At 41.6% G+C, this 24,478-nt stretch overlaps 1 protein-coding gene across 6 annotated transcripts; it reads left to right on the forward strand.

The window, feature by feature from the left end:
* The first annotated feature begins 972 nt into the window (after nucleotides 1-972).
* csnk1g2b (casein kinase 1, gamma 2b) lies at nucleotides 973-24,407 on the forward strand. 6 transcript variants are annotated; one of them, XM_029147215.3, is made up of 12 exons: nucleotides 973-1,248; nucleotides 3,648-4,421; nucleotides 13,270-13,339; nucleotides 17,043-17,191; nucleotides 17,315-17,549; nucleotides 18,079-18,164; nucleotides 19,319-19,403; nucleotides 19,504-19,649; nucleotides 19,937-20,020; nucleotides 21,137-21,238; nucleotides 22,293-22,399; nucleotides 23,286-24,407. In XM_029147215.3, the coding sequence occupies exons 2-12, from the start codon at nucleotides 4,194-4,196 to the stop codon at nucleotides 23,338-23,340; spliced, it is 1,347 nt and encodes a 448-aa protein (XP_029003048.1). In that variant the 5' UTR covers nucleotides 973-1,248; nucleotides 3,648-4,193; the 3' UTR covers nucleotides 23,341-24,407. The 6 variants fall into 6 exon arrangements, with proteins under 6 accessions (XP_029003048.1, XP_029003046.1, XP_029003045.1 ...); XM_029147213.2 differs by having other exon boundaries at nucleotides 974-1,372; nucleotides 19,501-19,649; XM_029147212.3 differs by having other exon boundaries at nucleotides 974-1,248; nucleotides 19,501-19,649.
* Nucleotides 24,408-24,478: the final 71 nt, after the last annotated feature.

Genomic DNA, 24,478 nt, shown 5'->3' on the forward strand with positions numbered 1-24,478 from the left:
AAAAAAATACTTTTGCCTCTAAAACAGGTTATTTGCTTATACAAACAGGTTTACAGTCAAGTACCACTTTATTCAGTACACCTGTACAGTCTCAATAAATCCAAAACAGCAGGTTAATATAATGCAGTCCAATTGGACTTCATTGACCTCAATTATAAACATATAGTGTGTAGTTTATTGTGGTGGCGACCACAAACAAATGGGACACTTACCTGTGAGCAGACTTGTAAAAGTACCAGTATTTGGGCCATAGACAAAGAAAAGACCAAGACTGAAAAACACACAGCCACCACCTCTGTCTCCTAGTAATTATGTTTATATACAGCAGTCACGTTTGTAGTCTAGGCAACAAAAGTACTTTGGTTGAAGTTTGGGAGAGATTATAGTTTTGGTTAAATAGGCACGTCTAAATTAAGTGTTAACTTCTGAGCTAACACCATCATTTATCCCATCATCATTTCCACATCTTATCTGAACACTGAGCCCCTAAACACGCCAGCGAGAACAGTTACTGGTGTAGGTGACACAAAAAAACGAAAAGAATAAAAGATTAAAACAGAGTAGAAATAAAATACAAACATGCAGCAGATCACAAAGGAGGCATAAAGGAAAATTACAAACTATTTACACTGGCAGGCAGAACATTAAGAAAGGTAAGTACTGAGAGTACAGTAATGAGAGAGGAAATAAGGAATATGAAGAAACCCTGTGCACTAAATTTGCATTTTATTGGTAGGGAGGATATAAACGTCCCAACGTTGTATTTGTGGGTTGTTAGTGGTAACTTTGTCATTTTCTAGTCGTACCCCCCTACGGTGGTCCAATAATCCATCCAACCTATGGCACCGGAATTCATGTTACATGGGATTATGCTTAACTTCATAATCTCCTAATTTACGTCAAATCGTTGAATTGTAGCGTTGAGCCCCACGTGTCCACTGGGTTGTGTGCGCTTCAACGTCTCTTGGTTACAGCTGTATGAAAACTGCACTGGGAGCCAATCAACCGGTTTGGGGCAGCTACTCAGCAGATTGCGCACGCCTGGTGTTCCGCGATATTCACGAAACCGGCCGCGCCAGTTTTCGGCCGTGGAGCTGTGCCGCGAGCCGCCGTGACGCTGAGCCTGGCCGTCGGCAGCCGAGGGACGCTTAAAGAGACCACGGCGAAGTCATAGTTGGGCACCAGAGAAAGACACCAACGGACGGGGAGCCATGTCTTCGACGGCGTGCCGGTAGCGAACGCCTGAAGGTAACGCGCTCGTCTGTGGCGCTAGGAAGTCCGCACATTAACGTTTTATGCCAGGGCTTCGCGTGCTAGCTTGCTAGACGGCTAGCTTGGAGCTAAGCGGTAGGAGATCCAGCCTGCCTTGTTGGTGAGCAGTCGCTTGTTTAGGATTAAGGAGTTGCCCGGCATTGCTGTGGGTTACGGCTGTGGCAGGAATCTGAGCTCATAAACGACACTTCCAGAGCAAAACAGTAATGGTGTTATCATAACGTGACTGCAGTTGATTCTAGTAGCTAGTTAGTAACGACGTCGCTGGGGACTATCTCAGTTATTAAGCGTTTACTAAAATGCCAGGTTATTGTAGCATAGGGATTGTGGATCAATGAATATTTTATGCTGTGCCCTGCTTCGACTTGATCAATCTGCATTACGACTAACTAGCCTGTGGTTACAGCGTTGTTGACACCTTAACGGTTCGTCGTTAGCTGTTTTTTCGGACGTTGGGCCAAAGGAACGGTGTTTTTGGAAGGTGCTAGCTAGGTTAGCTCAACGCATCCCTGGCAATTCGGCTGTTGTTGCTGTCTGAAAATCAACACCTGCCTTTTAATTTGTTCCTCACCCACGTTGTGCGTGTATGTATACGTGTTCGCAACGGGCCAAAACAGTTTAACAAAAAGCAATTGGCTGCGATTGAACAGCAGATAAGCTAATGTGAGGTTGCTAACAAACGCGAGCATAGCCCGGGAGTATTTGGCCCTGTGCGCCGAACCAGCTTCTGTTACCGAAAGGTCTGTTGCAGACACTTGTCAGCAACATTTTCTTGTAGCATTCTGTGTACTAGTCGTCATCAAATACTTGTCACAAAACCCGGGGCTAACAAAGAAAGCTAACGGGTACTTCACCCGAAACTAACGTTAAATCAATGACAGCTGCTAGGCACCACTCTGTAGCCAGTTAGCCGTGCTAGCCTTTATTAACGTAAGCTGAAATAAATGTGTTCTGTGCCATCGTGGTTTGTGGATAAATTTTTCAATGTCACTTGTACGCCGTCCTCTGGCAGCTCTACTCGTATGTGTAACGATGGGAATGCTCCTGCCTTGTTATTGCTACCTATAGACTGGAATTGTGGTGAGCTGGCGTCAGCGCCGCTGTCTGCCTCAACGTTTAGTTGCTGCGAGATATCATTTAAAGATTTTTCTGTCTATTTGTGTAAAAGTGGTGCTTCAATACGTAGATGAACTACTTAGTTATGACAATCGCCTGACGTGAAACACAAACACAACTGTCTGAAATGAAACTGGGCCAAGATTTCCGAAACGCTTCCGAGACTGTAAGTTGCTTAACGCTAAGCCAGGTCTTTGCGGAAATCTCGATGTTTTGTATAACGCGTGCACCCGCTTTGTTTTTGTGCTCGTCATCGTGTGTTTGGTCATTTCAGTAGCCGTTGTTATCATTTGACATGCCGATTCCAATAAGGCACATTGTTTGTGTGTCTAAGCTTGTGGCCAGGTAGGCTCGTATCTACTCATTTCCTGCAGAAACTGTTGTGACTCATGGTATGAGGAAGATGCGAAATACATACAAACACACGGTTCTGGTTGAGGCGTTGTGCACTGTTATTGTTTCACTCTCAAATTCATCTTTAAAATGTGTCAAGCTTGACTAGCTAGTGCATCACTGAGTAAGATATGCATCTGGATTGAACGTGTGTTGACATTAAAGAATATAGTCACACATTTATTATACATGTAAATGATTTTATTAGGTCTTTTACATGAAGTAGTTGTCGCTCAGTGGAGCCGACTGGAAACTAGACTGTGTCCAAATCTTCGCTAATATGCTTCCCAATAATGCAAATGTTATGAGATGAGGCATTACAGTGGTCATTGATCCATGTAAGTGCCCTTTCATGAAAGAGTAGCTGCTCATTGCTGTTGCCTGCATTACCTGCTCTACTCAGCACTGCTAACATCTTGGATCATGGACATGAGGGAGTTATAAGACCTGCTCTAGCCTGACATTGACGTGATGTTTTTAAATCTTTGCCTTTTGACTTAACTTAACATTCTCTGAAAACATTAGACAAATTCTAATTTAAAAACACATGTTTGTGGTATGAAAAAAATCAGTTTAGTTCTAAAGGAGAATGTTTTTCTGTCCGAGTTACGTTATGGAATATTTCCACTTATCTATTGACTGCTTTATTGAATTTGCCCTGCGTCAGTTAGTAGCAAGATCTCGTTTCATTTGTAGTAAGGAACAGCCACGGTAGACATTATCTGATCTGTGCGTGTGTGCGTGTGCATGCGTGTGCGTGTGTGTGTGCATATGTATGACTGTATTGAAGAGGTAATACCTATGTTAAAGCTTAATGTGTGTTCTACATGAAACTGTGGGCTGATTTATCTGTTTATCTCTTTCAGATATCCGGTACATCCTACCATCCATGAACTGTTTCACCCATTGATGTTTTGTTCCGCTCAGCGTTGCCTTGTCTGCTGTGGCCCTGCAACATGGAGAATGTCCACTGTGTCACTAAAGGCTGACCAGAAAGAATGAGGCACTCCAGGAGATGTTCCCAAGTGGCCTCGTGGATGCAGTAGCTGGTTTTTGGAGTGCTTTTTTTTAATGACTAGTATTGTATGTGTGTCTGTGGGCACATGCTAGCACAACCTGCTTGGAGAACACACACAAGAAAGGAACCCCTCTGGTAACAAGAAACACGAAGAGAAAAGGGAAGCACTCTGCTTAAGAGCTGTCAAATTCAAACACAGGTCGCTTCAGCTGTAGTTTCAGCACATTTAGTGTCTTCTGATCCATTGCACAATTTAACAGCAACACCTTTCCTCTGTCCTGTGAGATTTGCTTCCCTCCCCCTCCCTAAAGCATCCTCTTCTTGTCGTTGTTGGAGTTTCTATGGTTTGCATGGCTGGAGAATAACCGTGGAGAGGCCAGGGTATCACAAGCTTATGGATTTTGACAAGAGAGGGGGAAAGGGAGAGACAGAGGAAGGGAAAAAGATGTCTAAGACAGCAGGCAGCAGAACTGGACATGGGGGCCGGAGTTCAGGGACCAATTCTGGAGTTCTTATGGTTGGCCCAAACTTCCGTGTGGGTAAAAAAATCGGCTGTGGGAACTTTGGAGAGCTGCGGCTGGGAAAAAATCTCTATACTAATGAATATGTGGCCATCAAATTGGTAAGTATTCCCTTAGGTTTAGAAACTCACAATTTCACACATGCACTACACCTCTCCTGTGGTACGTCTTCAATATGAATCTAGACACTATAATTTGGAACCAAACTTTGGCAGTTTAAATTATATTTTAAAGTTAATTTGAAAGTCCAGCAGACTCTATGAAGATTGTTTGATCTAAGAGTGACAGACACAGGAAGTAAATAGGAACTGTTCTCCACCCACTCCTTCTCCCACAGCTCGGTCTCACGTACTGTTAATGACTCAACCATGCTCTGCTTGTGTTTGTCAAAGATAAAGACTAAGCCAAGACTTAGATCACATAGTTTCATAAATGTGTCTTTTTATTTATATCACTTTTATCAATACACTATTTCAAAATAACTCTAAAGTGTTGGTATACTTCACTTTAAAAAATAACATTTTTAGTTGATTTGGCCTAAGCAAATGTGGAAATCCCTGGTTGCTGTGGAAACGAATACCTCAAATGTCTTTTTCAAAAGAGCATTGTTTGTAAACCTGGATTGTCAAAATGCATATATGTCACAGGTTTAGTAGCGCTTGGACAGGCTGTGAATAAACCACAAAAATGTCAAGGCCTGTTTGTTTACTGATTGTTAGTTTCTGGGGCAGCCAGTGAGTGCTCAACCATTTCCTCCTCACATTAACCTTTCACTTCACACTTGTCTTGTCTGCTTAAATGTGTTACCACTTGTATTGCTTTGATCACTGGTAAATGCTTTTTCTTCTGACAGTTTCTTAATGTAACTGTGATTCAGGTTCAGTAGTTGCACTAAGACCTATGTGAGATAGGCGTAATCTCCACCACGGCTACACTGGTCTGTGTATGATTATCCTTACATTTGTATCTCCCAGGGAGGTCATTATCTCTGAACGGGCATCCACTGAAGGCTTTGCTAACCACATAGAAGGCAGAGGTTAGCAAACAGCTGTAATTGCAGTTCTCCTCGCCACTGAAATCTTCAGTTGTGCTTGCAGCCTATCCCCCCCCCCTTGCCTGTGAACCCTCCCATCTGTTTGGGTATTTTTATCCCCATGGTGTCCAGCTATATCTGGATCTGGCATTAGGGCCATAACACTGCTCCATGGATCTTGTGGCCCAGTACATATAGGACTTCCCAGTGTACAATAGTGAGAGATGGAAGTGTGGTAATGGGATCTACAAGCTTAGCATTGACTGTGAGGAATTAGGCTTATTATAATTTCATTTTGAAATAAAAAAAGGGAAATTATTCCTTTCTATGTGATCATATGACCCAGACAAAGTTGACTTTTTCCACTGGCCTGGACGTTGGTGGTTGCTAGGCCAACCAAGGTGAGGCTAACCAGACTTTAGCAAAGTTACGTAACGGCTTGGCCTTAAGGTAAACCAGTAAGTGCTGCTGTCTGTCCAGGAGATGTTTCCAATTGCTTCTTATTAATGGGCCAGCCCAGTTATCTTCAACCAACTGCTAATACAAGGCTGATATGAGTAGTGCCTCCTTTAATAGCTCTCAGTTGCTTCAGTTGAGGGTATTCAGTTGCAGTTATTTAAAACTTAATATCGTTATGGTGTGCCAAAAAAAGCTAATGTTCATTTTCTACATCCTTTTGAAATAACTGTCTAGAATAATAGGTCTCAGTCAAACTGTTTTCATGGCATGTAAATTATTAAAATGAAACTAATTGTTTTCTGACTGGTTAAAACTGCTTTAATTTCTTTCCATTGTTGGCATCAGCTCTAGTTTCCCGGCTCTTAGAGACGGTGCAGGGTGATTACACAGGGTTGATCTTGTGTAATGTCCTGAGTATTTTGTGAACTGACTAGGCGAGCTGGGTATTTGGGTGGTGCCTGTGTGCACCTGGGACAAAGGTGAATGCCCGTGTCACCCTGCTCCAGCACGTGATAGTATAGAGAGACGTATGGCAGGCCAGCGCACTGGAGTCGTGTAAGTGGATCTGGAACAGTTGTGAATGTTACGGCAAAAAGCAAGAGAGTAGGGGGAAACTGCTGAGCGCTGAAAGGTTGTCTTTGTTATAGTCCATGTCGACACACAGTAGTTCAGTCTTTGGTTCAGCTGGGTGCTTTCTTACTCTGACAAATGCTTGTGTGATGGAGGCAGGGCCATATAGCCACTGCTATATGTACACTGCAGGCCTTAATCCCAAGGGGGGATCCCAGTGTCTTAAAGAAACAGCCGCCTCTTTTTAAAGCTAACTCTAGAAACTAGCATCAGTCAGACTATTTAAACGTAAAGAGATGCCACCACTTCTATCTGATACTATGGCAAAACTGTCCATGAGAAGTCGACCACAGAATCCTATTTTTAATTTAACACATCTGTAGTTATTATAGTTAGGTTCTCTCTCATCTCACATTTTCCATCTACTGTTCTGTGACCTTAGAGACTGCACGATACGAGAGATGCTGATGGACAAATCAACAAAATCTTGTAGTGTTTTTTACTTTTTGTACAGCACGTTGTATCTCACCAGCTCAAGGAGGAGCAGCCATCTACGGAGATAATGCCTGTGTACACAGATCCCTGTGTGCATTGTGTGCTAGGATGCACATTCAGAGTAGTGTTTTACCATATGTAATTTGACAGTGCTTGCTTAAAGTAAGGAAGTATTTCAGACTATGAAATGAAAATAAACAAAAACACAATGGCTGGTCAGGCTTTTTATTTTTTGGCTTGCGACCTTGCTTGCACTGGCGGAAATGGCGAGTGACGCCTGCAGTCTTTATCAGCTGGTGTTAAATAAGGTTAATTCCATGAGTTGGACAAACTACAAAATTTAATTCTTGAGTGTTGATTGATGTCTGAATGAACCAAACCCTTTTCTGCTTCTCTGAAAAGCAGAGATGAACAACAAGTCTCAGTAAAGACATAAATTAGAAATTAACATTTTTATCCTAACATCAGGTCAAATGACCGTGTGAAATGCGAGACCAATCACTCACAGACAGACCCACCGAGGATTACCTGAGTCTGCAGTTCCCCTCAGTTCTGAGTGGAGTTTCAGCAACTTCCAGCTTTTAGTTCGTTCATTTTCACTCCTGGCATCAGCATCATTTCTAGCTGCACCAAGCAAATCTCACATTTGCTGTCCCCCTAGCATTAAACAACAGCCTAAGTTAGCCACTGGCAAGTAGGCACAGTAGATCGGAGATTATTCAGGTGTTGGGAAAGATTCATTTCAGTTTTAAGGAAGCAAATGTTTACTTGGAGTATATTAATATGTCTCCATGTTAATGTTGGTCTCGACGAAAACCTCAAAATTGTGTATTGGTTTTAGAGAGCAATCGTAGAATTTACTGGGTCATGCAAGTGTATTGAGTGTGTAGTGAAATGTGGTTTGAAAGTCTTTTTGCTTTCTATGTTTGAGTCACTGATGCCGAGGCATAAGTAAAGTAGTTCATATAAGTGAAGCCCCTCGCGGTGCTCAGTCGTGATACACTAGTGTGCCTCCCACTGAAGCATGATAAGCAGCTCTTGTTGCAGTCTAGCTCAGCTGCTTACACCAGCTCGCCATTAGGCAGTTGTCGAAGAGCTGTGACGGCACAAAGGCCCTATCAGCATGTTTGGCTGGAATTTAAGTGACATTCTGACGATTTAAGTTCTTCCCTACCCTGTTTGGGTTCTCTGGAGAGCATGCTGGGCTGGCTGAATGAATAAATCCTTGGATATCAACAGCACGTAGAGGCCTACCTTCAGCTAGCTAATCCTCTAATGAATCTGTAGCCGACAGCAGCACAGTACGTTCACATTGTTGCTTTGGGGATAATTCCATAAAAAAAAAAATCTCCACAGGTTGGTGACATCGGAGGAGCAATAAAAACATATCTGGGACCTTTTATAGGAATCCATAATTGTGAACTGTAACTGTACAAAATACAGGTTCTGATGTGGTGTAGAGTTGTAGAGGAATAAGTGCTCTGTAATTGTACCTTCTATAGAAGATCCTGGTTCATAGCAAAGCCCAATCACATTTTCCATGTTTACCACGCTAACTGACTTGTTCTTCCCCTATATATCTAAAATTATATGCAAGACTGTAGCCATATTTAACCAGTTCTCATATAGTGGCTGCAGAGATTCTACAATAAATCAAATAATAAGCAGTGGGCCAGTTTATATAACGTGTGGAATGTGTGGAATTAATAGTAATAGTAACGAGGGCTTTGACCTTACTGTTTTACAGTATGTATATTGGGTTATTGTGTATTGTATCAGGATGATGTAAATAACTCGTTTTCCTTGTATTCAGTAGGTTTAACTACAACTTTGTTTGTGCTCATTATGTCTCCTCCTGAAAATTATTTATATTGGGTAGAGGCTCAGAGTTATAAATCAAACAAATCTGGGAGTGAACAATACAATTCATTGTGCGTATGCCACGCCTCGCTCCTCTATTAAATGACAAAGGAGATTTGCCTCTTGGGTTCATGTGAGAGGAACTTCCTATGACTGCATGGCTCACTGGCAACATTGTGTGCTGTTTGGCCTCTTCTGACTGCAGCACTTTGGGGGTGGGGTGCTGAAAACTGATATTTCCCTGAGTCAAGTTAAACTTCATTCAACCTTAAAAAAATCAAAACAGCTGTTGTTATTCATAGTAATTTGGAGACACGTGTGTGTCACTCCACTTTCTGATAATGATGTCACTTTGTCTGTTGTCAAGATAACGTGACACCACTAATTGTACTGATGTTATATCTTTATTTAGTTTAACAGGTATAACAGGTTTCACACAGCCACAGAATTAATAATGTCGTCACAGTAATTTGTCCACGACATATGAAGTGGGTCACAGACCACAGTTGCCCTTCTGAAAGCATATACCAAAGAATACTATTGATGTCTGATTCTGACTAATTTCAAGCAGTAACTGACTCTGGTTTTTGGGAGGCAGCTGGTGGCTCCATCTGGGTGCATTAAATCTGAGCTGAAACAGGAGAAGAACTGGACACCGGCCAGCTGTTGCTCTCTGACACTGCTCAGTGCTTAACACCAGCTCCTAGCCATAGACACCTCTGATCATAAAGCCTGCTTGAAGAGAGAACCACACTCTGTAATCAGCTCGATTTGTTCTAGCACTACAGTTAGCATCATTTATGCCTCTATAAAAGTCGCAGTGTAGACATGCACTTTGACATTTGAGTTGCTCTGTCTAGGATGAGTCACACTGCCAGTTGCAAATTTCAAAATAGTTTCCTGGGTGTCAGGCAAAGGTTAGGATCTATTTTGGTTCTTATGCATAATGCTTGGCCTGTTTCCTCTGACATGGCACACATATGCGCAGACATCTATATGCACACTCTAAAGGTCTAAATAAAAAAATGTATGCAAATGTTTTGTTATCAAGCTATAATCACAACCTCACTGTGGAATAGATCCATCAATAGTTATCATCAGACAAATAGTTACCACAGGTTATAATAACTGATGGTATCAAACAGCCTTTTTGATCAATACATTTAATTACAGTCTCAATAGTGTCTTTTACAAATAGATGATGTTTTGATGAGTAGTAGTAGTAGTAGTAGTAGTTGTTGTAATAGTAATAAGGATTTCATAGACACCATAAAAAAATAGATGTTAATGGCTTTTGGTTTCAACCAGTGAAATCATCAGAGCCTTTTTAACCTAGGCCTAAAGAAACTTTGTAATACAGTTACTGTCCTACACTAACAACTTTGCCGCCCTCAGTGTCTGAATTCTGAGACACTCCCAAATTGTGCTCCCCAATAATCCCTAGCAGGCCGAGCTATACAAACCAGACTATAGTGAGAAAGATCAAATTTATTTTAGTTAAAACTAGCAGGAACTAATGTATGTCTTTGTTTGGGTTATCTTACAGAAAAACTTGCAGTTTAGAACCCAGAAGTAAACCAGTCATTATTTTCAAGGCTTTGCTTTTGCCCCATGTCTCATATTTCTCACCTTTTATGTTATTATTTGTTCGTGAATGTGAAAACATGTGAAATTTCTGAGTATACTTTTCTTCCTGATCCATTCACTCTGTGGCCATTGCTCCATCTACTCAGTAGAGTCAACTCCGTTGGAGCAGAGATCAGATTTAGCTTACGTGACATCATACGCAGTGTTGATTAATCCCGGGAAGAGTGAAAGTGATGTTGATGCTTGCTCCGTCCAGACACAAGTCTACAGAGGCTACTGCAGGTTAAAGCATTGCCACGGTCTAATCTGTGCTGACATAAGCGCATATTTGCCTGTGCTTCAAGTGTCTGACTCTAAGATGGACACATGAAATGGTCTGTATAATTTTGTCTCGCACACACACGTCAGAATACATTGCATAGTACTCAGAGGTCTAATGTAAAGCTATTATTAAATAACAAAAGTTGTTTTTACATTTTAAAGAACATTATTGAACGTTAGATTTGATTTAATATTTTTGTTAGTTTTGGTTTGATTTGATTTGCTTCTAGACACTTTCTAAGATAATCTAAGTTTATGCATGGGAGTCCCACTACGTCATGGTTTCACTGAGCAGACCAGGCTGCACATTAAAAAAAAAAAAACGTGACACGTGCTAAAGTTGAGAAAATCAGTTTAAAATGCAAATATGTTACACCAGACATTTGCAGCTTGGCCCTGCTCATGTACATGACCACAGCGTCGCCCATCTGCTGAGAGTGGAGATGACTCCTAATCCCATAAAGCTGCCATAAGCCTCTGTTTCCTATTGTAAGCTGTTTTAAAAGGTCCTGTGGTTTGGTACCATCTGCTTTGACTCATTATTTATATATTTTAGATTTTCTTACCCTCTTCTTTCTGGCATGACCTGACTCGTGCGAGGCACGCTCATTCTCCATGTTCATGTGGGAGCTAGATGTGGATGCAGCCTCTCTCTGCTCCACCTCCCAGACCAGTCACGTGTCATCTTCCCACAGTCCTCCACACCTCTTTTCTGCCTCTTACACTCTCAGTTTCTGCCTCCTCATATGAACTGTGTTTTCTAACTGTACTACTGTCGGCTCTCTTCACATGTTGGGCTCATACAGGAGCACAATGTTGGAATCATTTCCATAAATTGTGTATTTTTTGTAGCAATATTTTGAATTTACGTTGTGTCTTCATATTGGCATAATTTGAGTACTAGTAATTAGCATCTTAACTCTTTTTATAGATTACCGTGAAAAGCCATATACTGCTGTTTGTTGTAATTTTGTCCTTGTTGTTGATAGAGGTTCATGTTATTATGCAGCTTTAAATGTTTAAATACACAGTTTGATCCATTTACCAGACTTATTTTTAGAAAAGTGGCTTCCTTTCAGTAAAGCAGTAGCAGAGATGACAACATCACTGACTGTCTTGCTCTGTCTTTATCTGTCTCTTTCTGTTTTTCTCTCACTCTTTCTGCCCACTCTTCAAACATTTTTTAATCCAATACTTTTAATGACACAGTCATTATAGTGTTGCTGGTAGAGAGAAAATAGAGGATTATCTCAAGAACCATTTTAATTTTTTCCATGGTTAGGTCCATTAATTAAATCTGTGTGGAACCTTCTGGCATGCAGACCAGTCTGTTCTTTTTATACCACCCCTGCTAAACCACCTAATGATTGAACCTTGAACCGAAACTATATTTTATTTTATTGGACTTGGAAGAGTCTTTATAAAATGCTGGAAAGTCCCTCGTTTGGTTATACTCCTACCTTGTGTGTGCACTCCAAGGACGAGCAGGGGCACCAGATGAAAAACTGCTTGTGATTTGATAAAGGCCTAATGGAGTGATGTGGGAGCTTAACAGCCTTTCAGCTCTCCGTTTATATAATTTGAAACAGAAGTACTTCAAAATAGGATGCACATTGGGGGGGTGAATTTATATATTAAATTTCACTTCATCCAGCTCTTAAGGTTTAGGCATGTTCATGTTGTTACATGAAGATTAGCAAACTTTATACTTGTGTCTCTCAGGTCTTGAGCAGATAATTAGCTTCACCACTAGTGGCAACATTTATATCTTGCTGATATACTGTAGATGTAAGTCGTATGTGAACAGAATAGTGAATGTTTTTGGTCTCCTGTAAAGTCTTTCAGGCACTGTGTGAAAAAGGGACTGTATGGTAATGACGGATGGGGCTTTGGTAAAGGCTGGGGCACAGCTATTGAAGATTATGGGGAGGAATTAAGTTTGCTGTGTGTTTGTTCCTCTTTGTGTTTGTCTAATGCCCTTGTCATCACGATTGTGGGGTTAATCAGATTACAATTTAGGTTGTGAACCTAGTGCTGGCGATATAATGAACAACATGTCCTAGTGGGTTGATTATCAGACATGTCATCACAAAAGCCTGCTGTTGACCAGCTGGAACTACTCTTTATCCTCTCACATCCCACTAGTCCGACCTGAGGCTTAATTAAAGTTCTATTAGGCCTCTAAATAAGGAAAATGTGCTGTGGATATTTAAGTTAATTACAGGCAGAATCATGGCAATTTGTGTAAGGTTACCACTCGAACCACTTTTTCTCTCTAAGATCTAAGAAGCGTAATTTGTGCTTCTGTGGCATCATATTAGGTCAGCAGTTTTTGCTTTGTGAAAGTAAAACACTATTCTTATTTATTTAGTGCCTTTTTTAACAAATAGTTTCCTAGCAGGGTTAATTGAACCACACATCCAGCATGCTTTGGATCAAATGCTTTACAGAAATGTCAAGATCTTTAAAATGGCTCGAGATGCAAAAAGCTTCAGTTAATTTATGCATAATCAACTTCTTCCTACACAATCGTCTTTCAGTGTTTTTAAAAAATTACATGTCTCTGTTGATATTCTGCATTAACAGCTATGTAATGTTAACAGTCTCCTTCCTTTCATTTTTAGGAACCTATAAAGTCCAGGGCGCCACAGCTCCATTTGGAGTATAGATTTTACAAACAGTTGGGAAATTCAGGTAAGAAACACATTAGCGGTCAACTATTGTTTGAACTAACATCAGCATAAGGATGAGGTCTTTTACTCAAGATGGGACCAAGTGCAAAGGGAATTCTCAGAAATTATAGTTTGATACAGACAAATGATATGCATGTAACACCAGGGGAACAGAACTTGAAAACAAGTGTGAGTGCTTGTACTTGAGAAGTTTCTCTGTGTGTTCATCTTTTCAGTGGATGCTGTGAAGTCCTGTTTGCTCTTTTGTAATCCCTCTGTATCCACAGCCTCTCCTTTCTCACAGCACAGACCTAAGCATGTTAATATACTGTGAGGCAGAGCTGTGGCTCCGGCATACAGCTCTCTGATCTGGTCAACTAGTTATAGAGTGAGTTGAGCGGAGTCAGATGTTTGGGGGAGCTACCGGTACTTCAAAAAGTTGATTTTTAAGCCATTCTACAATTCTGTGTTTAGGGTCATTGTCCTGCACATCCCTCAACTTCTAATGAGCTTCTGTTGGCGGGCAGCCCACCCAGCTATTATCCTCCAAGACCCCCGATAAACTTAAATTTTCCCCTCCATGATGGCAAGCTGCCCAGGCCCAAAGGCAAAGCATCCCCAAATCCTGACGTTGTCTCCATTCTAGTTGAGCAGTGGATGATGTTTATATGTTAATATGCGCCATCTGTTTTTCATCCTCCTACTATAGACAACTTTGTTTAGTCATTTTAAAAATAGATGGAGAGGAATAAATGATAATTTGTCTGCATAAATAATATGGAGGAATCTGAGTGTCCCTTCATTCTTAAATACTACCTGAGATCATTTTGGTCAACCCCCATTGACAATCGGTGAAGTTTTCTTTTAACTACTGTTGACATACTCATGTTGCTTCCCAGCTTTGATATTTTCTGTACATTGTTTGTTGCTTTTTATTGCAGTGATTCGCCGCTGCAGTAAGTTTAAACTGACAAGTGTACATGTTGTGGTCTAACTGGGTGACACGTGCTAGCGTCTAGCTCCTTGTGCCAGAGCAAAGCCCTCCTGTTGATAAGGGGGTGGGGCATTAGGGCAGTCCTTGACTATTTATAGATGGCCTTCCACAAGCAGTCAGACCATTATGGCGCGTCTACTTGGATCACTTCCCTACCCACAGTATCCTCTGTCTCCCTGATTGACTGCGAGCTGCCTGCAGAGTGTAGTGGCTCCAACACCCCAGTATGCATTGCTTACAGGTACAGGGTGTGGCCCTTATTTCTATATAGAGATTTTTGTCTTAATCTTTTATTATGTACTGTGAGCTACTGCATTGTCATGAAGGCCCATATGTATATAATTCTGTATTGTGATCATCTCCTCTTTCCCCTGATTCTAGCAGAGGAGTCGGCCAGTCTAGGCTTTGACTCTAGTGTGTTATAAACATATCTTGACCATTTCCTCTTCCACTAATACCTCTACTTTAATCTTGATTCTTATTGACTGAGGTCCAGAGTGGTACTGTTGATTGTTCTTAGCCTTTACACTGTAAGATAGTAGCTACACAATAAAACCAGTGGCCAGTATATTAAGCCAGTATACTGTTTTCAAGTTTTGTTAAATGTTTGTATATTTATCTCCTGACTGCATTCAGCTTTGTGTTGTCCTGTAAGGTTGTCAGGCTTACGAACATTTTTTTTACATTTGTAGTATTGTTATGAGCCTGAGCCCTGATCACATTTCAACCTTGTGAGAACATCTCAGGAGCACCGGGCCTAATGGAAGTCACTTCTTCTCCCCCTTCGCTTTCTCTCGGTGCACTCCACTTTATAGTCCATATCTTTATTGCACATTCCACCATCTTCTGTACTCCAGTCATCTCTTCTCCGGGCCTTAACTCTGACATTTCATTGCAGGGCAACATTGTCTTCCGCTGCCATGATGCACCCTACCCTCTTATTGTGTTGCCTTAGAAGCCCTGCCTACAGATACAATAGGGTGGATTGTCTCAAACTGTCAAGACAGCAGGGGTCAGAGCACAGCTTGTGATGGCTTGCAGTCAAAGCCAAAGCATTACACACATTGCTAAGATGTATTTTTTTATGTATTAGAGTCATTTTCTTTCTAGCAGAGGTGACTTAGTTCTTGTTGTGTTTTACTGATAGAACCAAGACTCTGGAAATTGTGTGTCTGACCTTTAACCTCTGAAAAGAAAGAAATTGTTCTTGATCAATATGGTGTCCGGCAGTCACACATCATCCTTCACTTGTTTGAAGTGCGTGCAATTTTCTGTTGGAGAGAAATGTGCTGCCTTGGAGAGTAATTTGACCGTTGTTTTTATAAAAGCTCCCAAATCTTGTTTTGCACAGCTATTGTTGGCAGGTTATGTCACAGAACGTATTGAACTCTAGACTCAAATCACCCCTAAAACGTGTTCTGGGCTTTTCCCCATCAATTTTCAGATTGGCGCTTATAGCCGCAGTAATCTTTGCTCACATCCACCAGCAGACGATTATAATGCCGCCGAGCGCTCCTCTTGTGATGACTGCGCTTTGAATGCCCCGTAGATTTGGGACAAACTTTGATGAGTCGGCCTCCCAGCAATCTCTCATCACTACCTCATCTGTCATGGCATCATTACCAAGACAATCCTACAGACTAAAGTGTAAACAGGTGTGCTTGTCTCTGTATAGAGACAGAGGTGTGTCTATTCTATTTGATTTACTTCAGTACAAGTGTATGCTTTTTCTTCTCCAGTGTTTTATGATAGTATAAGTGTCTCAAAAAAAACATTGTTGTTCTCCTAAATCATTAACCCGGCCTGCCGTGGTTACACAGATGTAACTCAGTTAGTAGGCTTAGTAGGTTCAAAGGTCCCGGGTTAGCTCCCTCACTTGTGGTAATTTTGGATGTTGTTGTGCTATTAGTTAATTTCAGGATGTAATAAAATCCTGTGAAGTCTGCCTAAAAGGCACATGATACATATTTTAATATTTTAGTGAGCTGGTGTTTGGTCAGAGGCAGTGGAGCAAAGGCAGCAATCTCATGGCATTGTGCAACTTAAGCTGTAACTCAGCAATTTTCTTACAGTGGAGCTGAAATAAACACGCTTTAAATGTTGTGTGTGTGAATATGTTTTTGTCTTTTAGAGAATTCATAAACATTACTCATTGATTTTTTTTGTTGTTCCATCAAATAGAGTCGATAACCTCTCTTTCCACTCCCTGTTTTCCATCAGTCAATACCCTGCTATATAAAGATAGTCTGTACTACAGGTTGATCCATCTGCATTCTTCAAAGCCAAACACAATCAAGGACTGGGTGTGGTTTCTAGTTTTGAAGCTCTGTACAGTTGTTGACTTTGTACTGATCACTGTCCTGCTGATTTTTGACACCTTTCCCATGTGTTGCATTAAAGAACAAGACGCGAGGCATGTCTGAAACTGACAGTGAGGGACGTAATCTTAAGTGTAGTTCGTCTACACTTAGTCTTTGTCTTAATTGTGATTCCCCACATATTGACAGTATGTGTGGACAGAAACTTGTATTTGCCAAGCTTTTATATCAGCATCTTGTTTAGTCGGTTCTCACTATTAGTATGCATTTGTGCATTTGCAAACCCAAGGGGAAGTAACTGTTAAAAGTCATGTTGCCTCAAATGCAAGGAGATTAAAAGTCTGCAATAAATACAAATGTATCATGCGTGTAAAACACGTATTTGGAACTGAGTATTTTGACTTTTTCCACAGAGGGAATCCCTCAGGTGTACTACTTTGGTCCTTGTGGGAAATACAATGCCATGGTGCTAGAGCTGCTCGGGCCCAGTCTAGAGGACCTCTTTGATCTCTGTGACCGCACCTTCTCCCTCAAGACCGTCCTCATGATAGCCATACAGCTGGTAATAAGTCCGTCTGATAAACAAAATAGCTTGATACGCGTGCCCGCACTCTTTGTTCTTTGAGTACTGTAGTGATTATAGTTAATTTTTAGAATAATCTTTATTTGCTTACTGTTAATCTAGATAACGCGGATGGAGTATGTCCACAACAAGAGTCTGATATACAGAGATGTGAAACCAGAGAACTTCCTTGTGGGACGGCCAGGAAGCAAGAGGCAGCACACCATCCACATCATTGACTTTGGTCTGGCCAAAGAGTACATAGACCCCGAGACCAAAAAACACATCCCCTACCGGGAGCACAAGAGTCTGACTGGGACGGCGCGCTACATGAGCATAAACACACACCTGGGCAAGGGTAAGGCAGCCACAAGTGTGATTGGTTCAGCCCCCTTCGAATAGACCAACACTAATCACAATTACATCTGTATAGAAATGTCCTAACTGCTTTGTACCAACACCGTACAGGTAAACAAACACGTCATTCATAAGCTCCTAGTTTGTAATGAACTGGGCAAAAGGAAAACATAAATATATGTTAAATAAATGTATATGGGTTCAAATCTTCTCTTTATAGGTAGATTGGTGTTTTGCTTTCGTATTCAGCCTTGATGACCTATTTTCACTGATTAGGCTTTTTCTTTATGCTTGAAGGATTATTAATCAGTGAGTAAAGTGTGTGTTTGGAATGAAAACCTGCAGGTTGCCATTGGTTCATGGCAAATGATTGGCCAGCCCGGCCAGCCAAAGTCCCTTTGTGTTTCCTACTGAATCTGGTTCATTTTAACCTGTTGTCTTCCTTCTACTGATTCCCTACTGCCGAGTCAGCTGACTATAAAATGAATCTGCTTCTCATAGCTTCTTTTTTGTCTTTTCCTTTCATTCAGAGCAATCCCGAAGGGATGATTTGGAGGCGCTCGGTCACATGTTCATGTACTTCCTCCGAGGCAGCCTACCTTGGCAGGGCCTGAAGGTACATTTCACGTTTGACATTATCCAACACATTGGCACGTCATACTGCTCAGCACAGAGCCGTAACCTTTCCTTCTGTACTCCTGCACCTGTCAGTACACTATCTCCTTCTTTACCAAGTGGACACGGGGACAGAGAGCCACTGTTCACCACACCGTCCTCTGACTGATGACATTTTCAGACCTTGTGCTTATGTGTGTGTTTGTTAAACCTGAAACACTAGGAATCGTTCCCAGCGTCGCGTTCACACAAAAACTATTCTGTACTCTGAGATCACTTAAATCATTGCATGTGCATTAAACAAACTTAATATTGTCTGTGGTTATAATAATACAATATGATGTTTATATGACCTACATGACATACAGAGGCTGTGTAAAACAGAACCATGTTTGTTCTCTTTAATGTGAGATTGCTGGTCAACTTAAAGATGCTGACAGTAACTAAGTGGATATTCTTCCTGGATCTTATATCAAACACATCATGTCATACGTCTGTACAGTGTGCTGAAACAGAGCTTAACGCACAAAGAAACAGGCGTGAACACAGATGACCACAGGACATGTTATACTGGGCTGCAGAGTTGCTGGGCTTTTTGAAGCGATATCAAAGGTGCACATAGAATAGACTGGAAGACAAGACACCTCATCTGAACATTTGTTATGTGGGAGGCAGCTCCTGGTGGATGATTGTGAGGGATGTATGAATGTGGGGGATGAAGGCAGGCTCAGGCCAAAACAAGTTGGCATCAAAATACAATGAAGAAGTACGGTGCCTGGAACTGGAAGTCACAGTCAGTTACCGTCACATCTGGGTGAAGTACTTCTGTGTGACAAACCTTTATAGGTGAGTGTAGTCATCTAAGAGTTATTAGCACCAGGCTGTGCTGAGGTTGGTCATTTCCAAATGAATCCAGTCCTTTGACTGATCTGAACATTTTAGCTTTGAGCCACTGGTAAAATGCTGTAGGGCCTTCTGGATTAAAATGACGGGACTGGACGTACAGTGTCTGTGTAATGATGAGTAAAGAATTAAAAATGATTGTAGTGCCCAATTTATAACACATTTCAATGTTACCCCTTTTCATTTACACCCCCTGCTGCTCAACCCTAAGTAAAGAATATCTTTCCCTCCTGTAACATTTTTCCCATCCAGGCGGACACTTTAAAAGAGAGATATCAGAAAATTGGTGACACCAAGCGAGCGACAGCGATCGAAGTGCTTTGCGAAAGCTTTCCTGGTCAGTGTAACCCAGCATTTTCTGCTTCTTCTCCCATACAGTTTGTTACTAATCCGCATTCTTGCTCCCATTTGACATGATGTTCTTTTTGCTACAGAAGAGATGGCCACTTATCTGCGCTATGTGAGGAGGCTTGACTTCTTTGAGAAGCCTGATTATGACTACTTGAGGAAGCTCTTCACCGACCTGTTCGATAGGAACGGCTATGTGTTTGACTATGAGTATGACTGGGTCGGCAAATCGCTTGTGAGTGCCTCTTACTAAAGCCACTCTGTCTCCTCCTCTTTTCTAAAATCATTTGATTGGCCCATCACATCTCATGATTGCTGTTGCTTCATTGTTCTCACTGTAATCATTTGTTAGATCACTGATTCTATTTCAAACACAGTTTGGTAAAATTGAACACACATCATCACCATCATCAACATCATCCTAAATGCTTTATAAAGGGAATTAAGCTCCTTAGGTTTTCCCTCTATTTTATTTCATCACATCATTGTTTTGACACCGGGGTTATTTTTTGTATCTTGCAGCCCACACCAATAGGTCCTATCCCCAGTGACACGCCGATGCAGCCCAGCAGCAAAGACAAAGCACAACCGCAGAACAAAAACCCGGTGAGTTCAACAGAATTACATCACTTGACACCACACCCACCCGGCAATCTACCCTACCAACAGAACGACCGACCCACTGACCAACCGACCCGTCCTGTCAGAATACGCAACTTTCTGATGAAAATGGCTGCTGCTCAGTTCCACTTCTCCTTCCTTCCTGTTCTGTCTGCAGTCTGACAGCTTCTGACCCTTCCCTGTTTGTCTGACAGTAAGAATATTAAAAGCCACTGAGGCCTTAGTAGTACATTAACCGACATGTGCAGTCACGAGGCAGACTCTGCTGCTCCAGCTGTAAAGCATACCACCATTTCTGGCTTCAATTTATTCTTCACACCTTGCCACTCTAAGCTCCAGTCATTGCATGCATGAGTTGAAAATGCAGAGTGCATTCTTCACACGAGTAATGACAAGCCATATGCTTAGTGTGTGACAAAGTGCAGACTTTTAATTTTGTCCTTTTTTATTGGCATGCTGTTGGATTTAGCACAAAAACAATACTTATACTAATGCAACTATGAAATTCTTATGAGACAGGAGTCATCTAAGTGGGAGAGTGCATTACATTTTATGACTGACCTATTACTATGGACTCTAGCCCCTTTTACTGCTCAGCGTTTAATATGATTGGCTTCGTAACAGTGGCACTATCAAAGCACCGCTCTCATCCAGGAATCGCCACAAAGCCTGTGTTAAAGCTGTAATAATGCAAACACCCGGTGCTACAGACTGAGGGTGACAGAGGTTGTTGTCTGTATTGTTTTGAATATTCACCCGTAGCTGACGTGATCATAGCCGTTTTCTTTTACTCCTGCATGACTTTGTTAGTGTGTTGAACTGTGCTCCACAAATTATTGCCTCCCTCTACTCCTCTATTAACATAGTTTGTCTTAACAAGCCTGCTTCTGCTTGGGAGATGTCTTTTATAATTTCTTTTGTTTTTGTTTCTTTTGTTTAATTCACTCCCCACCTCCTTGTCCCTCATTTCTCCACACCTCTAACTTTTCCCCTTCCCCCACATTGCCTCACCCTCCACCTCACAACCTTCCTTTCCTCAACCATACTCTTCCTCACTACTTCATGACCACCTGCCTCAACCCTTTTGCTCTTTGCGTCAAGTCGCCTGAGCCCAAAGGAAGTGAGTTTCAGCCCACTCCCGTGACCAATAAGGAGACTTTGGGGTCGCACCTCACAGCTGAGCGGCTGGGGGGCTCTGTTCAGGTACTGCTGTTGCTGCTGCTGCACCGATGGCTATTGCATGAAGCCACATTGCTTTGTATATGTCTGACCCCCTTCTCTCACACTGACTTCACCCTGCACCTGTCAGGTGCATGTCTCTCTGTGTTTACATTAGCCTGCTTCAACTCTCTGTGTCAGTGTTCTGCTTGTTCTGTTTGCTCTGATTGCATCATTTGCTGCATGTGCTGTAGGCTGCACACAGGAAGGGCAATGCAGAGATGATATCCAGCAGCAATTGTCATGCAAACTCCATGAAATGTGGATTATAATATCAATAAAGCAAACAAAATAATAGATATCCCCAAAACACACAGACACAAGACAACAACAAAACACATTATTCTCAACTACTAAAAATGATGGCCAAGCAAACTGTACATTCAAACTTTTTTGTTCTATATACATTATATAATGTAGGTGTTCATATATATCTGAAGACCATTTGTATAGCAGCAGGAACCAGAGCTCTATAGTGTGTATATATATATATATATATATATATATATATATATATATATATATATATATGCACAGCAAATATGCCACCTAGTGTTTGTTATTAAAACTGCAGCTTTTAAAGGCTAGGCTCACATTTTATTTTTCACACGTTTGTCCTTGGTATTGACATCAAGCTTTATTAGCCAGTATCAGTATTGTTATGATGTACTTTAAGTGGGAGCAAAGTGAAACCAAATCCACAATGAACCTAATATGTTCTTTTGCGGGGATTATAGGCTGCGGCCACTCTTCTCGTCCAGACAGTACGAACAGGAGGAATGAGTACAACAAGCAAAACCTGTTTGAATGATCATAAGGGCACATGACTTGGTCACATGACAAACTGTGAGCCTATCCTTTAAAGTTCTGTGAGGTTGCTTTAGGCGGAACATGTTTGCCTCCTCTCTTTTCTTTGACAGCTCTGATAACTCCAAACAATCAAAATGACATCATTTATGTGACTGTTCATCTCCACCGTGCAGTCAGTGGCTGAGAGTGAATGTATGTGAGCAGCCAGATGTCCTCTGTCTCTATGCAGGTAATGAGCTCCACAAACGGTGAACTGAACACTGACGATCCCACAGCTGGACACTCCAACGCTCCCATCACTGCTCCCACCGAGGTTGAAGTGGCTGATGAAACTAAGTATGAAACCACCGTCTACATACACAGATAGATGAGACTGGGAAAAGATTCCCTTCACTGACAATAACCCTTAAACAGCTCAGACACAGAACACATTGGTGCTGCCTCACTAATAGTCAAGGTTTTAGTGTCCGGTGTAGTCGCACTAGCCAGTTGTCATAGATTTGGCTTTTAGCATGTTTAGGTAAAACCCAGTCCTGCTGACTAAAGGATTAGAGAACATAACTTTTAAAATAAGTGTAGCCCGCTCACATTTAGTAAATTACATTGGACAGGCCACAGCATAAAGACTGGAAGCTGCCGGTTGGCTTTGTCCAACAGACACTGTATGTTTACGATTTATTCAGTCAGATAAATCATAAGCCTGTGCAAAGCAGGCGCAGCTTTTATAAAAAGCTGTAATCACACTTCCTGGTCAAGGGTTAGGTTTACTAACAATAGACTGTTTGTAGCAGATGCCTCCACTAATTAGACGTTGACTATGAGCGCAGGAGGAGCAGAAATTGAAGGTTGTCCTTCGTAATTTAATCTTTCCTGTTTGCTCAGCTAGTGTTGCGATCCACACACACACACACACACACACACACACACACACACACGGTTTAGTTGACCTTCCTGACCTCCCCCACACACACAATGTCCATTCAGCAAATACGAACAGAGCTCAGGCCCGTTCTGGCTTATCCGTCCCACCGCAGCAGCTGGTGTGGATCCGCACACAGCTGCCACCTGCAAAGTAGACACTTTAAAGACGTACTGTAGCTTGCTGTGACGCAGCACACGCAGGGTCACACTTCCTCTGGAGCTAAGCTGTCGGCTGTAAATTGGAAGAAAGTTCACTTTATTTACATTCCCAGTAATTTGGCGCCTGGTTGTGTCTTTGCAGGTGCTGTTGTTTCTTCAAAAGGAGAAAGAGGAAAGCTCTCCAGAGGCACAAGTGAAAGAAGAAACAGAGCGAACTTGAAACATTGTGGTCACTGTTAAGTTTTAAATGGAAGCAACTACACAGAAACCCCACCCCCACCCCTCTCCCCCTTCCAGCCCCACCCCCTCACCCCTTTACCTCCCCATCACCATCCTGCCCCCCCTCCCTGCGCTCTCTCTTTCTCGTTCTCGGTCCTCCTCGGCTGCTGGCGAGTTAAAGGAACGTTGCGGACAACAGACTCTTGATTCCTTTATCAACGAAAACTAAACGTACCTGCATTACAATGGGGTGGCTTGAGAAAAAGTAAAAAAGCTATAACAATGAAAACTTGTGGCGTGAATATGAAAAAAAGATACTGTTTGAAACAGTTGTTGTATCTAGATTCCATAAAGAACGTGTATTGTTCCCACAGTCAGCTGTTGATCAGGGGGAACCATCCAGGTGGTTTGAGTCAAAGAAATCTGCTCCTTAGGAAATTGTTAATTTTTGTTTTCTTCTCTTCCTTTGGTGTGTGTTTTGGGATCAAAGTAAAGAGGAAATGGTGAACAATGCTGATGTTAATTCTGGACGACACAGGAAGCATTTCATCTCTAAAACAGCATTTGGAGGACTTTTATGATTTTTGTTTTCTCTTTTTGTAATTGAATCCTCAGTTTTCAGAGTCAAATTCCTGCATTGAAAACTTTATTTTTATGTTGTAGTGTATTGGAGTTCAATATTTTTCCTCACTCTGGCTTTCTTTTTGTCTGTCAACGTGGACTTTGTAGCACAGTCACTGGCCTCAGGTACTGTGGAAGATTGAGAGAAACAGATATTAAGCTCTCTTATTATCATTGCACTTTTAAAAAAAAGAGAATAATTACAGTGGTAAACGTTTAGGTTTGAAATTAACAATTAAGAAAACAACTTAATAAAGACTGATCTAGGAAGAGTCCTTCACAACGCTTATATCTGAGTTATGGCCAAGATGTCCATTTACGTGGGGGAAAAAAGATATGTCTTTCAATTTTTATTTCTTACATCAGAATAATTTACCAGGAAATCATAGTTTGTGCCTTTCTAAGTAAAATGTTTAAAGCTCAAGCGAGTGTCCCGCAATGACATTTTATCTAATCTGTCCCAAATGTTCAGTGGATTTGTGTGTGTGTGTGTGT

This window comes from Betta splendens, chromosome 4 (genome assembly GCF_900634795.4).
Source record: "Betta splendens chromosome 4, fBetSpl5.4, whole genome shotgun sequence".
Taxonomy (NCBI): Eukaryota; Metazoa; Chordata; class Actinopteri; order Anabantiformes; family Osphronemidae; genus Betta; species Betta splendens.

Excerpts from the sequence above, each read along its gene's own strand:
- csnk1g2b (XM_029147213.2), top strand. The coding sequence starts at position 4,194 with ATGGATTTTGACAAGAGAGGGGGAAAGGGAGAGACAGAGGAAGGGAAA. Across the intron at positions 19,650-19,936 it reads ACTGGGTCGGCAAATCGCTT|CCCACACCAATAGGTCCTAT; the intron begins GTGAGTGCCTCT and ends TGTATCTTGCAG. Across the intron at positions 21,239-22,292 it reads GGCTGGGGGGCTCTGTTCAG|GTAATGAGCTCCACAAACGG; the intron begins GTACTGCTGTTG and ends GTCTCTATGCAG.